Source organism: Branchiostoma floridae, chromosome 5 (genome assembly GCF_000003815.2).
Source record: "Branchiostoma floridae strain S238N-H82 chromosome 5, Bfl_VNyyK, whole genome shotgun sequence".
Classification (NCBI taxonomy): Eukaryota; Metazoa; Chordata; class Leptocardii; order Amphioxiformes; family Branchiostomatidae; genus Branchiostoma; species Branchiostoma floridae.
In genome coordinates this window covers 22768947-22781993 of record NC_049983.1, presented here as the reverse complement: position 1 = coordinate 22781993, position 13047 = coordinate 22768947, and the positions used below count along the sequence as shown (strand labels likewise).

General features: G+C 41.4%; 3 protein-coding genes across 13 annotated transcripts in view; 2 read left to right on the top strand and 1 right to left on the bottom strand.

Annotated features, from left to right (window-relative positions):
* The window catches only part of LOC118416107 (dentin sialophosphoprotein-like), a 12671-nt gene extending 8828 nt beyond the window's left edge, over positions 1-3843 (bottom strand). The window contains exons 1-3 of one of the 2 annotated variants that reach the window (XM_035821181.1): positions 3655-3843; positions 3238-3293; positions 2483-2650 (exon numbers count right to left, since the gene is read on the bottom strand). In XM_035821181.1, the coding sequence (XP_035677074.1) occupies positions 2483-2650; positions 3238-3256 (187 nt within the window). In that variant the 5' untranslated portion in view covers positions 3257-3293; positions 3655-3843. Of the gene's footprint in view, positions 1-430; positions 903-2482; positions 2651-3237; positions 3294-3654 lie in introns of those variants that run through there. The other variant, XM_035821180.1, reaches the window with a different exon arrangement.
* Positions 3844-3862: 19 nt separating this feature from the next.
* LOC118416108 (protein MANBAL-like) lies at positions 3863-4793 on the top strand. The gene is made up of 2 exons (XM_035821182.1): positions 3863-4053; positions 4429-4793. The coding sequence occupies exons 1-2, from the start codon at positions 3883-3885 to the stop codon at positions 4549-4551; spliced, it is 294 nt and encodes a 97-aa protein (XP_035677075.1). The 5' UTR covers positions 3863-3882; the 3' UTR covers positions 4552-4793.
* A 2271-nt stretch (positions 4794-7064) lies between these two features.
* LOC118415389 (protein lifeguard 4-like) lies at positions 7065-12961 on the top strand. 10 transcript variants are annotated; one of them, XM_035819964.1, is made up of 7 exons: positions 7065-7412; positions 8199-8307; positions 8782-8887; positions 9168-9201; positions 9468-9585; positions 9913-9958; positions 11379-11487. In XM_035819964.1, the coding sequence occupies exons 1-7, from the start codon at positions 7283-7285 to the stop codon at positions 11475-11477; spliced, it is 642 nt and encodes a 213-aa protein (XP_035675857.1). In that variant the 5' UTR covers positions 7065-7282; the 3' UTR covers positions 11478-11487. The 10 variants fall into 10 exon arrangements, with proteins under 10 accessions (XP_035675857.1, XP_035675853.1, XP_035675854.1 ...); XM_035819960.1 differs by lacking the exon at positions 11379-11487 and adding an exon at positions 12741-12961 and having other exon boundaries at positions 7068-7412; XM_035819961.1 differs by lacking the exon at positions 11379-11487 and adding an exon at positions 12006-12224 and having other exon boundaries at positions 7068-7412.
* Positions 12962-13047: the final 86 nt, after the last annotated feature.

The window sequence follows — 13047 nt, the reverse complement described above, 5'->3', positions numbered from 1 at the left end:
TGAGTAGATATATAATATGTCTACACAAGCTTAGAAAATGATACAAATTGAATTTAGGTAAACAGAGGAAAAGATGTCACCCAAATCCAATTACAATGGCTAAAATGTCAAATAAGATATCCAGCCTACTTGACTGGGATCCTATTATCAAATGTTTTGTCTGGGCGAAATTAGCACATGAAAGCTACACTGCGCCCCACATAACTGCGTCATTCATTCCATAATGCTCCTGGGGGAGCTAGCTTTCCAGGGAAAGGTAAACAAATGCAGGACGCTAGAAACCACAAGATTATCCCATGACAAAGGAAGGCTTAAAATCCCCTAGAAATAATCGTATTATATGTCGTAAAACGGTCTTGTTCACCATGGCATGTAAATACAGTATTAAGATACATCGATACTTATAATGTTATATATGATGTCATCTTACCGCGTATATAGCGAACTCCGACCACACATCCCTTTACAAGAAGGACGCATGATTTTATAACGATTCCCAAAACAAACAGCACCAGTATACAGGTCAGGACCAGGTCAACCCCCTCGGTGACCAGGACTTCCAGCCCGGCAATCCTCTTGAAATCCTCCCAGTGTGTCTTCAAGACGCTCAGCATCTCCTCCATGGCTGTGCCTTATGTCTAAGATGGTCTGGTTTCCAACTACACTCCAGAGAAGCATGGCCAAGCACCGGGTTTTTCTTCCCTAATGAACTGACATCTCCCAGTGTTCCAACATGGCACAGGCTTCAGCCAACAAAGCCATCGGTTGGAATGCCCAAAGGTGATCAGTTTTGAAAGGATTGTCTAGCCTCTCATTGGTCATGCAAGGCGAGATGCTCCCCCAATTATCCTGGACCGTTCCATTCACTGAACATCATCAAGGGGTGGCAGTGGACTGTACCACCATGGGCTATCTAGTACTAATGTACAGACTGTACTCGTTTTCTCATATTTATTCAATGAAATAGCCATATCAATGATGCCTTTTAACCTTAATAAAGTCAACTCTTTGATGGTTTGGTGGAACGGTACAATACTTGGCATTCAATACTGAATTCTCCTAGTCCTCCAGTGACTACAGTACAGTTTCCCAAGGGAGTTAATGATCACAGAGTGGTTCAGTAACTACCTTCAATTCACTCTAGGACCTACATTTCAAGCTTGGGTAGATCTCTACAGAGGCACATTTAATTTTAAAGTAAACCGTCATTTTCCTGTAAGGTGTAATCAGGTGTTTTAATTCCATGCAATTTGTAACTTGACCATTCTTATTCAACATCACCAAATTAAAGTAAGTGCTTGAAATTAACGCAAGACATTACAGACGTTTGTCACGCTTCTGAATTTACCAAAGACTGTGTAGCACATTAGAAGTGTGTAAATTATAGGCCACCCCTCTCACCGTTTATGACATTTGCCTGCAGGCTGCAGATATTCTGCCACTATATGATGTACTGTAAAGGCAGAAATGTTTGCTGTGGTTTTATGTTAGTGGTTTTCGCAGTGGCTGCTTCACTGCAAATTCAAAACCACCCCAAACATTTTCCCATTTCAGTAAGTGACAACAGTTGATGGCACTATCGTGAACTTAAAACCACGGCAAACACTACTGTTCATTATCCCTCTACCACAAACTTGAATGCTTTTACAGTAATTTTATCTAACAACCATCTTCAGACCTACCCAACCAGATAAACTGCAGTTCCCTACTAACCAATCAATGATCTTCTTTTAGAATGAAGGACAAGCATCCACTGTACATGTACACTGTGAAACCTTTCATGTATGCCACTTGCCTGCAGTTATCTTTCTAAAAAAATTCTATCTAACTCAGTTAGTAACTGCCACCTGACGACAGCATGACTCATTGATCTTTGAAGTTTTTGAATGAAGGACTAACAACAACACCTATAGAACAAAAAATTGTGTAACAAGTGTATTCATCATTCAAGTTAAGTGTAAAACTGTGAGGTAAGATTTGCCAGAAAATGTTTTAAGTCCCAATTAGCCTATTATTGAGGTCATTGACCTTGTAGGGCAAACCAGCTGTCCATATTACCCACAAGAAGGGGGTGGTGACAACTAATTTTTTCATACTGCTGTAGTACCTGAAAATACTGTTAGGGGGTCCAAAATTGCAATGTTTCTTCTAGTTCCAGACCTCAAGTCCATCAAAAGAATTTTGTATTGGTGCAAACTCACATATACGCAATCAAAAACAATAGCAATGCCAGAGGTAAAACTCCTTCCTGGGAAGTAAATTTTCTGTCCCATAATCCCATTCATTATTTGGAAGAACATATGTTGTTGATTTTCATGGTTCTATAATAAAAGTACATTTTCAGCAGTTTCAAGTCCTGTTTTGGATGGATTGGACTGGGTAAAATCATTTTTGCCCAACAAGCAAATTTCTGTCCCAGGACAGACGGATGGGTCCTGTCCAGGAGACAGCCCTGCTTCAGACTGTAAACAATTCAACTTACCCTCTGTCCTGTCCCCATTGACTGGTTGCAGGGCGCTCCTCTTGCGAGGGGGGCTCTTGCTGGGCGTGCTCTTAGCACTGCTGGTACTTGTGATGTTCTCCTTCCCAGTCACCACAGGCCCAGTCATCGCTGGGCTGCCCAGGTCAATCAGCATCGCCACCTGGCAACCTGAAGTGGTACCATATAGAACATATGTGTCCAGGGCTACTCTCCAAGCAGAGGTTAGGCTCCAGCTGTTTTTTTAAACGATTTTTTAGTCGTTTTTATCGGGCTTTCTATTTTTTTTTTATATCTTGCTGTGTCAAAACCTAACAGCCTAACCTAAACCTAACCTAAGTTTGGCTGGCGTAATTCAAGAAAAATGACAAAATAGAAAGCCCGATAAAAACGACTAAAAACGTTAAAAAAAACAGCCGGAGCCTTACCTCTGCTTGGAGAGTATCCAGGGCTCGAAATACTGGGTGCATGTGCATCTTGGCGCACCCAAAATTGGTGCTAGTATGTAATTTTTGTCTGTGGCACCCGAATATTTTTGTAGCTTCATGTATGTAAAGATACCAATATGGAACCTTTTTTCAAGATGGTAATAACGTTACATGTTAACGTTACATATTTCAAATTTTATTCATATAATGGAACATTGATATTTGAAGTTATATTAATTCTGCACATTTTAGCAAAAGAATCAATATAATATGCTAAAATACATATATTATATAACAACTCCATCTGAAGTACAATGTTTTCCTTCTTACCTTCCTTGTTTTTCTCCATGGCCCTGTTGGTATGATGGTTGGGAAAAGTTGACGTCCTACAAGGGGAAAAGAGGAACAACATGAATTAGTTGTATAACAACAACACTACTTCAGTACTTGTACTTTTTGTAGAAGATCAGGACACAACAGGCTGGAAGCCTTGTCTCACTGGATGCAGTATCATAGTCCGCGAGATGTTTAGATCTGTTACCTACAAAGTGCACCAGTTGACGACTTCATACCTCTGTTATATTTGATTAGGTTTGACACCTAGAGTTTTGTTTTCCATTGTATGCAGGTATGCATTGTTCTGTACATGTACAACAATGAATCATCATCATGCAAAACAAATCATGTGAAAATTTAAATTTCTTGCCATCTAAGCCCAAGCTCGCGTCTGATCTTCTTTTTACTCACCTGTCTTTCCTCGAATTTCAACTCCAGGCTTCCTGCCACCTCACAGTTATTTTCGGGATTATAATGTCAACCTACAAGTGATATTTCTGACCAAAAATTCGTAAAAATCGGCGAACAAACCCTCACCAAAATGCGGAAACAACAACACGACTGACTCCAGCTTTCCCACTGCGATTTAAAAATTGTCACGTGACCAACAATCGAACCTCTAATTGGCTATCATTACGCATGCGCATTACGGATGGAAGAGTCCACTTTGCCAAGATGGCGGACGGAGTCGAAATTCCGCCAGAAACACTTTTTGACAAGATTTTGCACTGGGGGCTGTTTCTTGGGGCAATTTTCCAGATGGTGGCCATAGCGGCAGTTGTGTTACTCCCAAGGAAGGCAGAAGAACAGGTAAATATTTCGGTAACTTCGTCTGTTTTCAGTTGGCGACACCCAAATTGTTTGTTTACAGTCTAGCTGGGAGGGGGGGGGGGTAAATTATGTATGCAGAAAGAGTCAACTGGTGTCATCGAATTACAATAAATACATAAATACATAATAATCATACACAGTTATTACACTCCCATACAAATTTGTTTGAGGTGAAAATTTCCGTAGTGTACAGAAATGTACAACGGGTCACTCATAAAGAGAGCATGATTGTGACCCCCAAAGAAGAAGAAGAAGAGGATAGCCAAACCATCACCATCATCATGATCAGAAATTATTGGCATAATATCATATCACTGATTAGTGTTACAATAACATGTGCAAATTTCCTGACAGGAGCCAGTAGAAGAGCTCCAGAACGGGTCCAAACCAGGAGGAGGGAGACACGAAAGTGTAGCCCCACCAGCAGCGAGCAGCGGTCGGAAGGGCAAGGGGAAGGAGTCCAAGAAGAGGAGATAAAATTTTTTTCAAGACTTGAGACTCTTTATCGAAGGAGCTGAGCCTGCACCAGTGACAACAGCAACTGAAACACACAAATGATGGAGCATTGAACATCTGTGAGCTCCTTGGTGTGACATTTGGAAAAGACTGAAGAAAGATTCAGTCGCTATTTTATGAGACACATGGCTCATTTTTATCTACACGTTGTGACACATTCTTCTATGTTATGTTATAAAACATTACACACTGCTATGAAATGGTCTTTAATAGTGACATTCTCTGCATAAGGGCCTGCTGGCTATTGTATTGGTGGTCCATTTGCTTGTGTGAACACTTTACTGAAGTCCCTTGACATGTCACATTGGACAGGTTTTACTATGTGTCTGTCATCATTAATAATAAAGTTTATTTGCAAGTTCATGCCCAAGGGCTAATTGCAAGTAACGTTACATGGTATAAACATAGTGTCAATGGACAGTCATGAACAATTTTCTACTCTAATACTAGTGTTGGCTATTTCTAAACAGGTTGGGTTTGACTTCTTTTTTGGAAGCAGAGGGAGACGAAAAGCCCCACATTTTCTAGAATTTGTGGGTTCTGCAATTACATTCAGCACCAGCTATGAACTTCCCAGGGGAACTAGATGTGATATTTACTTTCTAAATTGAAGCGTGGCATGCCTTGATCTACAGTTGCCATGTGAAGCTAAATCTTTTTTTTTTTTTTACAAATGTAACCTGTTAATATGATTAGGAAAGAATATATTCTGCAATTATCTGTGTTGGTAGTTATCATAGTACATGTTCAATGCTAAACTTTCTTTCAAGACAAAAGTATACATGGATCAAATTTTCAATGACCACAGTCGCCTTCTTCAGGATCAATACTGATGACCAACCACTTCAGAACGTAAACTCACGAGAGTTATAGACATGTGATCTTACTTGATTTTCTGTAGCACATTAAAGTGGTCGTGTATCACTGGAACTCAAGGTGCTGGCTGTGGTAGTTTAGTAAATTACCAAAAATCGGATAAACTTTTGAGCTTTGATGAAAGTTAGACATGCAGGTAATAAGGTACGCCAAATAAGTTACTCAAGCAACTGTATATTATTTTAGAAACGGTGGGAACGGGTTTTCTGTGCGTTAAAAATCTGCGCGTTAAAAAATTAAGTTGTGCATTGAGAAATTCTTAGGCAGAAAAATGTGATTTTACATCTGTTACCTGAATTTTTGGTTTGAAAAGCCCCTAATTTTGAGGTCCCTTGGGAATAGGCTAATTTGCATATCCAGAAGATTTCAAAATCACTTGAATTAGACACAAATACATGGAAAAATTACTAGTGTGAGGCTTTATATCATAAGATATAACTGCTTGAGGCTTTTTTCCATTCTACAAGCTTCATTTCATCTTTTCTCAAGCAGATTGTTTCACATGCAAATATCAACCTTTGGTGCGCGTTAAAACTTAATGTTTAAAAACCACTTTAAAACTCCTGGAAAGGGATATTTGTCCTCTAGAATGCAACAATATGATACTTAATTTCATTTTGTCTTATCTTCTTCAAGCTTTTAAGTTTAAAACTGCAAAAAAGTTTTCAAATCCCCAGGGAATCAGCTAATTTGCATATTTTAACGCGCAGGTTTTTAAAGCGCAAGTTTTAACGCGCAAATTTTAACGCGCACAAAACCCCAACCCGAAACGGTCAGACGTTCTAAACAGTTTTTGACAGTGAAGAGACAGTGGATGCTGTCTAAAATGTCTAGTCGTTTCCAAAATCATATCCAGTTGCTTAAGTCTGTGTAGCACAAACTCCGCTCTCCATGGCAATAACTGGCCCTCCCCACAGAGGAGGCTGGGCGGGCTGCTATAAGCGATATTAAATCAGGCTACAGTTGCTATTATTTGAAGCAAATTGTTGCTATTATTTGGCATAATTGTTGTGCTTTTTGTATTTTCTACAATCCGCTTCTTCCATGCATTGTTTTTCAACTTCTCGGCCCTATTAGTGAATATCTTACAAAAGAATAGTCCATTAAATGATACAGTTCCATGCATCAATCATGCAATAAAATTATTTCTGTTTCACTTGTTGTGGGTCTTTTTTTTTAAATTTCATGACATCATATCATACATGCTACATTTAGATCTTGCACATAACACGTCGAGTGGAATATGATGCAAATTACAAGAATTTCAGGATTAATGTGATTTTGCAGTATCTTAATTGCTCGCCAGACTGAAGGCGCTGCCGAAAGTGGGTCCGCCCATTTCCATTACGTAATGTATTAGCGGAAGGATATCTTTCACTTCAGTAGTATGCTACTCGCCCATAATAAAAAGAATAGTTTATTGATAAAACAAACAGCTGGAGTATCTACTTAGCAGATTCAATGGTACGGAATAATAATTAGTATACCTTTCCGCATTCCACCAAGGGTTTAAGAAATTTACGCTTTATTGTACGATTTATTTTCTGCGGCGGAAGGATCTCGTTGTGTGATTGGACGCCTGACGTCAAACTGTTGTGATCGGGAAAGACGACGTGTTCCAAGTGTTGGGCAGTGTTTTGGGAGCGTTTGTAATCCTTATTTCCGAACACTTACCTCCAGTGAACATTTTGTAGGGTTCACCAAATATTCAAGTCGTTGTTCAAGTGTTCAGAAGTGATATCCGAGGTTTTTAGAGAAGGAAAGGGACCAGAATATTCTCGATAGTTTCACACTTCAGATCTGAGACGAAGAAAAGATGGCGACCTCAGTGCCACTGCCCACGTTTGTAGCGAACCCCGAGCCGAGCGGAAAGGGACAGAGTTCCATCATGGACGATTTCATGTACGGTACCAACGTGGCCTCCTCACATGTCTACATCAGAATGGGTAAGTTTTATAATCAGGTATTGGATGCAAGGGCTGCATATGTTTGGATTTAACACCTAAGTTGTCTGGGCCACAGAGTAGAGTAGAGTTCTTGGGAAAAATGATTATACGACACATTTATGAAACTTCTTCAGCTCAGGTGTTTACAGTTACCACAGGGCCTAAAAAATCTGTTTCAGACGTAACGTTGATATTCCTTTCATCCGAGTTTTATGCAGCCTTAACTGTCAAGTGCAGGTGGGAAAATCATGTAGTTTCATGCCCCCCTCCCCCTTTCATGTTTGTGGGTAGTTTGGTTTCACATCCTCTTTTCCTGATTTATGAGATTGACATCATAATTCAGGGGTTATAACGCAAAACGTATGTCCAAAAGTACAAGGAGAAATTCTGAAAGATTCAAATATCATTGCAAATAATCTTCTCATAAAAGTATATGATACATTGTTTTGCATATCAATGAAAAAATACTGTAGGCCTTTCATTATGAATTTCCTAAACAAGATACCAAGTGAACCACTATAGCCAGGCTGGGCTGAGAATCTGTTTGGCAGACAACGCAGATCATGCTGCCGGCCTTGGATTGGTTAGAAGTTAGATGACGTTGGGAAAGAACTGCCTTGGTTTTTGTCCTCTCTACAAATACGTATTTGAAGAGCTACAATACTGCTAGATACCTAGATTGCTACCTGATTGCTAGTTTTATAATATACCATGTAACAGTTTAGACTCACACAATGATTTGATCTGATGTAGATACACATATTGACATCTTTCCTTGCCCTGCAGCCTTCCTGAGGAAGGTGTATGGCATCCTGTCCATGCAGCTGGCCCTCACCACCATCATGGGGGCGCTCTTCATCTACACACCGGCTATCAAGACTTTTGTACAAGGAAGGTAAATACTACATCCTAACTATCCCCAGTACCTTTGTTTACTATGTAGTATGTACAAGTCTGTTCACAGTACCCATAGTGTCAAAGCTACAAATGATTTGCTGGTCCTCAGTTTCTCTCTGTCTACAAGCATGGCGTAAAAAGTAATCATGTGGTTATTTGTATGTCAAGCCTTGTAATAAGAACGAAACTAGAGTGTACTTTTGTCGCCTTCGAGTTCCTTACTGAATAAACCATTACATTCCTGATTACATTACATTACATTCTGTCACAGTAGTGCTTTGGCACACCTCTCTGACAGTCTATAAGCATCATCAAACTTTTTCTAGTGATGTGATCACTTCGGACACTGGAAGTTGAATGTAATCTTTAGAGGCACTATTGCTGTATTAGGTCAGCATGTGCCTGCTGGTGTTAGCAGTTATAAAGAAATATATTGTACTGTTTGACACATGTCCAAACTCTGTTGTTTCAGTCCCAACCTGTTGATGCTTGCCCTGTTCCTTTCCCTGGGTATCCTGGTGGCTCTACACATCAAGCGTACAGAGTACCCCACCAACATGTACCTACTGGCAGCTTTTGTAAGTTACTTCTTACATCTGTAGGCAATCCTCATGAAAATACTGTTGCTGCAAGAGTGAAGTAGTGTAGAGTTTATACATGTAATTTCTACCAAAGTTCCAGTCAAACTTGGTCTCAAGACGACCACTTCCAGTCTGCCCAAAAATTTTCAGTCCCCATAGGCACATGTCAAGAGGACAACATGTCTATCATTAGATTGTTTACAAACATAACCTATGCTTGAAAAATGTTTGTTTTGTCCACTTTAACATATCATGTTGGTTTGTCTCATTCTCACAGACATTTGTGGAAGCATACTCTATTGGGACTGTAGGTGAGTTATGATTATTATGATGTTTGTGTGTTGTCTTCTTTGCAAGACTTTGACATTGACATTTCTATTACATATAGCTATTCTTCCTGTGGTCCTCCTGGCCTTTGCTATCCATAAAAAAAAAGATTGTAAGATTTCATTTTTTCTTGAGCTGAACCTCTGACTGTGCCAATTGTAGTCTTGTACTCTTACCAACCTTCACAGAAAAGTCCCAAATGTGCTTGAATTGATTACAAGTTCTCTATCTTCTATCTGCTCTTCCTCAGTGACGTTCTATGACCAAGCGATCGTGCTTCAGGCGTTTGCCCTGACCCTGTCGGTGTGTGTGGGTCTGACACTCTACACCCTGCAGAGCAAGAAGGACTACAGCTCATGGGGGGCAGGGTAAGGAGTCTACACATTTTGGTTATCAACCATAGATGTGACAGAGGTTTAGGCCAGCCATAGCAATACACATGTGCATGCTTTTTGTGCAGTAAGTTTTTCAGCTCTCCTACCTTCTGAAGTACACTAGATATTTATTTGAAGTTTATTTACTTACAAGTGCACGATGAAGACCGAAACAAACAACAGTTAGATGAGTCTATGTTAGATAACTTAGAAAAGATGCCCATGGCATAAAATCACTAACATCATTGATGTGATCATTAATTATGGGCATACTTGAGTCTCTTTATGTCCTGTCAATAAGCAACTTAATTTTTTTTCCAGATTGTTCTCTGCTCTCTGGATCCTCGTCATTGCAGGTTTCCTACATGTAAGTATGGCTGTTTGTTATTTGATGATTTGAACACAAGCTAAAAGGATGCTATGAAATGTCATAATGACAACACTAAAACAGTAACGTTAATGTTTTATTAATCTATAAAGTGCCCGAGTATAACAAGCTCATCTTGTTCTCTTCACAGCTGGGGGCCATCCTGTTCTGCCTGTTCATCACTAATGATACCACTTCACTTTAGGACAGCAGTAAAGCTTATGGTTTTTTTTTCACAGCTTTTCTTCCCCCGTAATGACATTATGGAGATGGGCCTGGCGGTGGGAGGGGCCATCCTGTTCTGCCTGTAGGTCTATCCTACAAAGTACCAGAGTATAACAAGCTCATGTTATATTTTTCACAGCTGTTCTTCCCGCGTAATGACCTAATGGAGATGGGTCTGGCAGTGGGAGGGGCCATCCTGTTCTGTCTGTAGGTCTATCCTACAAAGTACCAGAGTATAACAAGCTCATGTTATATTTTTCACAGCTGTTCTTCCCGCGTAATGACCTAATGGAGATGGGTCTGGCAGTGGGAGGGGCCATCCTGTTCTGCCTGTTCATCACTAATGATACCACTTCAGTTTAAGACAGCAGTAAAGCTCATGTTTTATTTTTCACAGCTGTTCTTCCCCCGTAATGACCTAATGGAGATGGGTCTGGCAGTGGGAGGGGCCATCCTGTTCTGCCTGTTCATCACTAATGATACCACTTCAGTTTAAGACAGCAGTAAAGCTCATGTTATATTTTTCACAGCTTTTCTTCCCCCGTAATGACCTAATGGAGATGGGTCTGGCAGTGGGAGGGGCCATCCTGTTCTGCCTGTTCATCACTAATGATACCACTTCAGTTTAAGACAGCAGTAAAGCTCATGTTTTATTTTTCACAGCTTTTCTTCCCCCGTAATGACATAATGGAGATGGGCCTGGCAGTTGGAGTGGCCATCCTGTTCTGCCTGTTCATCACTAATGATACCACTTCAGTTTAGGACAGCAGTAAAGCTTGTGTTCTGTTTTTCACAGCTGTTCTTCCCCCGTAATGACCTAATGGAGATGGGCCTGGCCGTGGGAGTGGCCATCCTGTTCTGCCTGTTCATCACTAATGATACCACTTCAGTTTAGGACAGCAGTAAAGCTCATGTTGTATTTTTCACAGCTGTTCTTCCCCCGTAATGACATAATGGAGATGGGTCTGGCGGTGGGAGGGGCCATCCTGTTCTGTCTGTTCATCACTACTGATACCACTTCAGTTTAGGACAGCAGTAAAGCTTGTGTTATATTTTTCACAGCTGTTCTTCCCCCGTAATGACATAATGGAGATGGGTCTGGCGGTGGGAGGGGCCATCCCGTTCTGCCTGTTCATCACTAATGATACCACTTCAGTTTAGGACAGCAGTAAAGCTTGTGTTCTGTTTTTCACAGCTGTTCTTCCCCCGTAATGACCTAATGGAGATGGGTCTGGCGGTGGGAGGGGCCATCCCGTTCTGCCTGTTCATCACTAATGATACCACTTCAGTTTAGGACAGCAGTAAAGCTCATGTTATATTTTTCACAGCTGTTCTTCCCACGTAATGACATAATGGAGATGGCTCTGGCGGTGGGAGGGGCCATCCTGTTCTGTCTGTAGGTCTATCCTACAAAGTACCTGAGTATAACAAGCTCATGTTCTCTCCACAGTTGTTCTTCCCCCGTAATGACCTAATGGAGATGGGCCTAGCAGTGGGAGGGGCCATCCTGTTCTGCCTGTAGGTCTATCCTACAAAGTACCAGAGTATAACAAGCTCATATTGTTCTCTTCGCAGCTGTTCTTCCCACGTAATGACATCATGGAGATGGGTCTGGCGGTGGGAGGGGCCATCCTGTTCTGCCTGTAGGTCTATTCCACAAAGTACCAGAGTATAACAAGCCTGATATTGTTCGTCACAGATGTTCTTCCCCCGTAATGACCTAATGGAGATGGGCCTGGCGGTGGGAGGGGCCATCCTGTTCTGTCTGTAGGTCTATCCTACAAAGTACCTGAGTATAACAAGCTCATGTTGATCTTCACAGCTGTTTTTCCCCCGTAATGACATAATGAGATGGGTCTGGCGGTGGGAGGGGCCATCCTGTTCTGCCTGTTCATCACTAATGATACCACTTCAGTTTAGGACAGCAGTAAAGCTCGTGTTGTATATTTCACAGCTGTTCTTCCCCCGTAATGACATAATGGAGATGGGACTGGCGGTGGGAGGGGCCATCCTGTTCTGTCTGTAGGTCTATCCTACAAAGTACCTGAGTATAACAAGGTCATGTTGTTCTTCACAGCTGTTCTTCCCACGTAATGACATAATGGAGATGGGTCTGGCGGTGGGAGGGGCCATCCTGTTCTGCCTGTAGGTCTATCCTACAAAGTACCAGAGTATAACAAGCTTATGTTGTTCTTCACAGATGTTCTTCCCCCGTAATGACATCATGGAGATGGGCCTAGCAGTGGGAGGGGCCATCCTGTTCTGTCTGTTCATCACTAATGATACCACTTCAGTTTAGGACAGCAGTAAAGCTCATGTTGTATTTTTCACAGCTGTTCTTCCCCCTGACGACCTAATGGAGATGGGTTTGTGTATTACAGTAATGACACAGTGTGAAACTCTGGTGCTGTTATATCTTCACAGCTGTTTTTCCCCCATAAAGACCTAATGGAGATGGGTCTGGCGGTGGGAGGGGCCATCCTGTTCTGCCTGTTCATCACTAATGATACCACTTCAGTTTAGGACAGCAGTAAAGCTCATGTTATATTTTTCACAGCTGTTCTTCCCCCGTAATGACATCATGGAGATGGGTCTGGCGGTGGGAGGGGCCATCCTGTTCTGCCTGTTCATCGTGTTTGACACGTCCATGCTGATGCACAAGCTGTCCCCCGAGGAGTACATCCTGGCCTCCATCAACCTGTACCTGGACATGATCAACCTCTTCCTGCACATCCTCAGGATCCTCAGCGAGGCCAACAAGAAGTAGGGGACGTCTTGGAGGATTGGAAAAACGTGTGGAGCATGACAGCATCAATATGTTAGCTTTGCTTTCAAGTATAGGCACTTTCACAGATTCAACTGCA

What these genes read in the sequence shown, in the direction of transcription:
- LOC118415389 (XM_035819960.1), top strand. Translation starts at nt 7,283, where the DNA reads ATGGCGACCTCAGTGCCACTGCCCACGTTTGTAGCGAACCCCGAGCCG. An exon ending in ACATGTCTACATCAGAATGG is followed by an intron (nt 7,413 to 8,198) that starts GTAAGTTTTATA and finishes CTTGCCCTGCAG; the next exon opens with CCTTCCTGAGGAAGGTGTAT. An exon ending in TACAGCTCATGGGGGGCAGG is followed by an intron (nt 9,586 to 9,912) that starts GTAAGGAGTCTA and finishes TTTTTTTTCCAG; the next exon opens with ATTGTTCTCTGCTCTCTGGA.
- LOC118416108 (XM_035821182.1), top strand. Translation starts at nt 3,883, where the DNA reads ATGCGCATTACGGATGGAAGAGTCCACTTTGCCAAGATGGCGGACGGA. An exon ending in CAAGGAAGGCAGAAGAACAG is followed by an intron (nt 4,054 to 4,428) that starts GTAAATATTTCG and finishes ATTTCCTGACAG; the next exon opens with GAGCCAGTAGAAGAGCTCCA.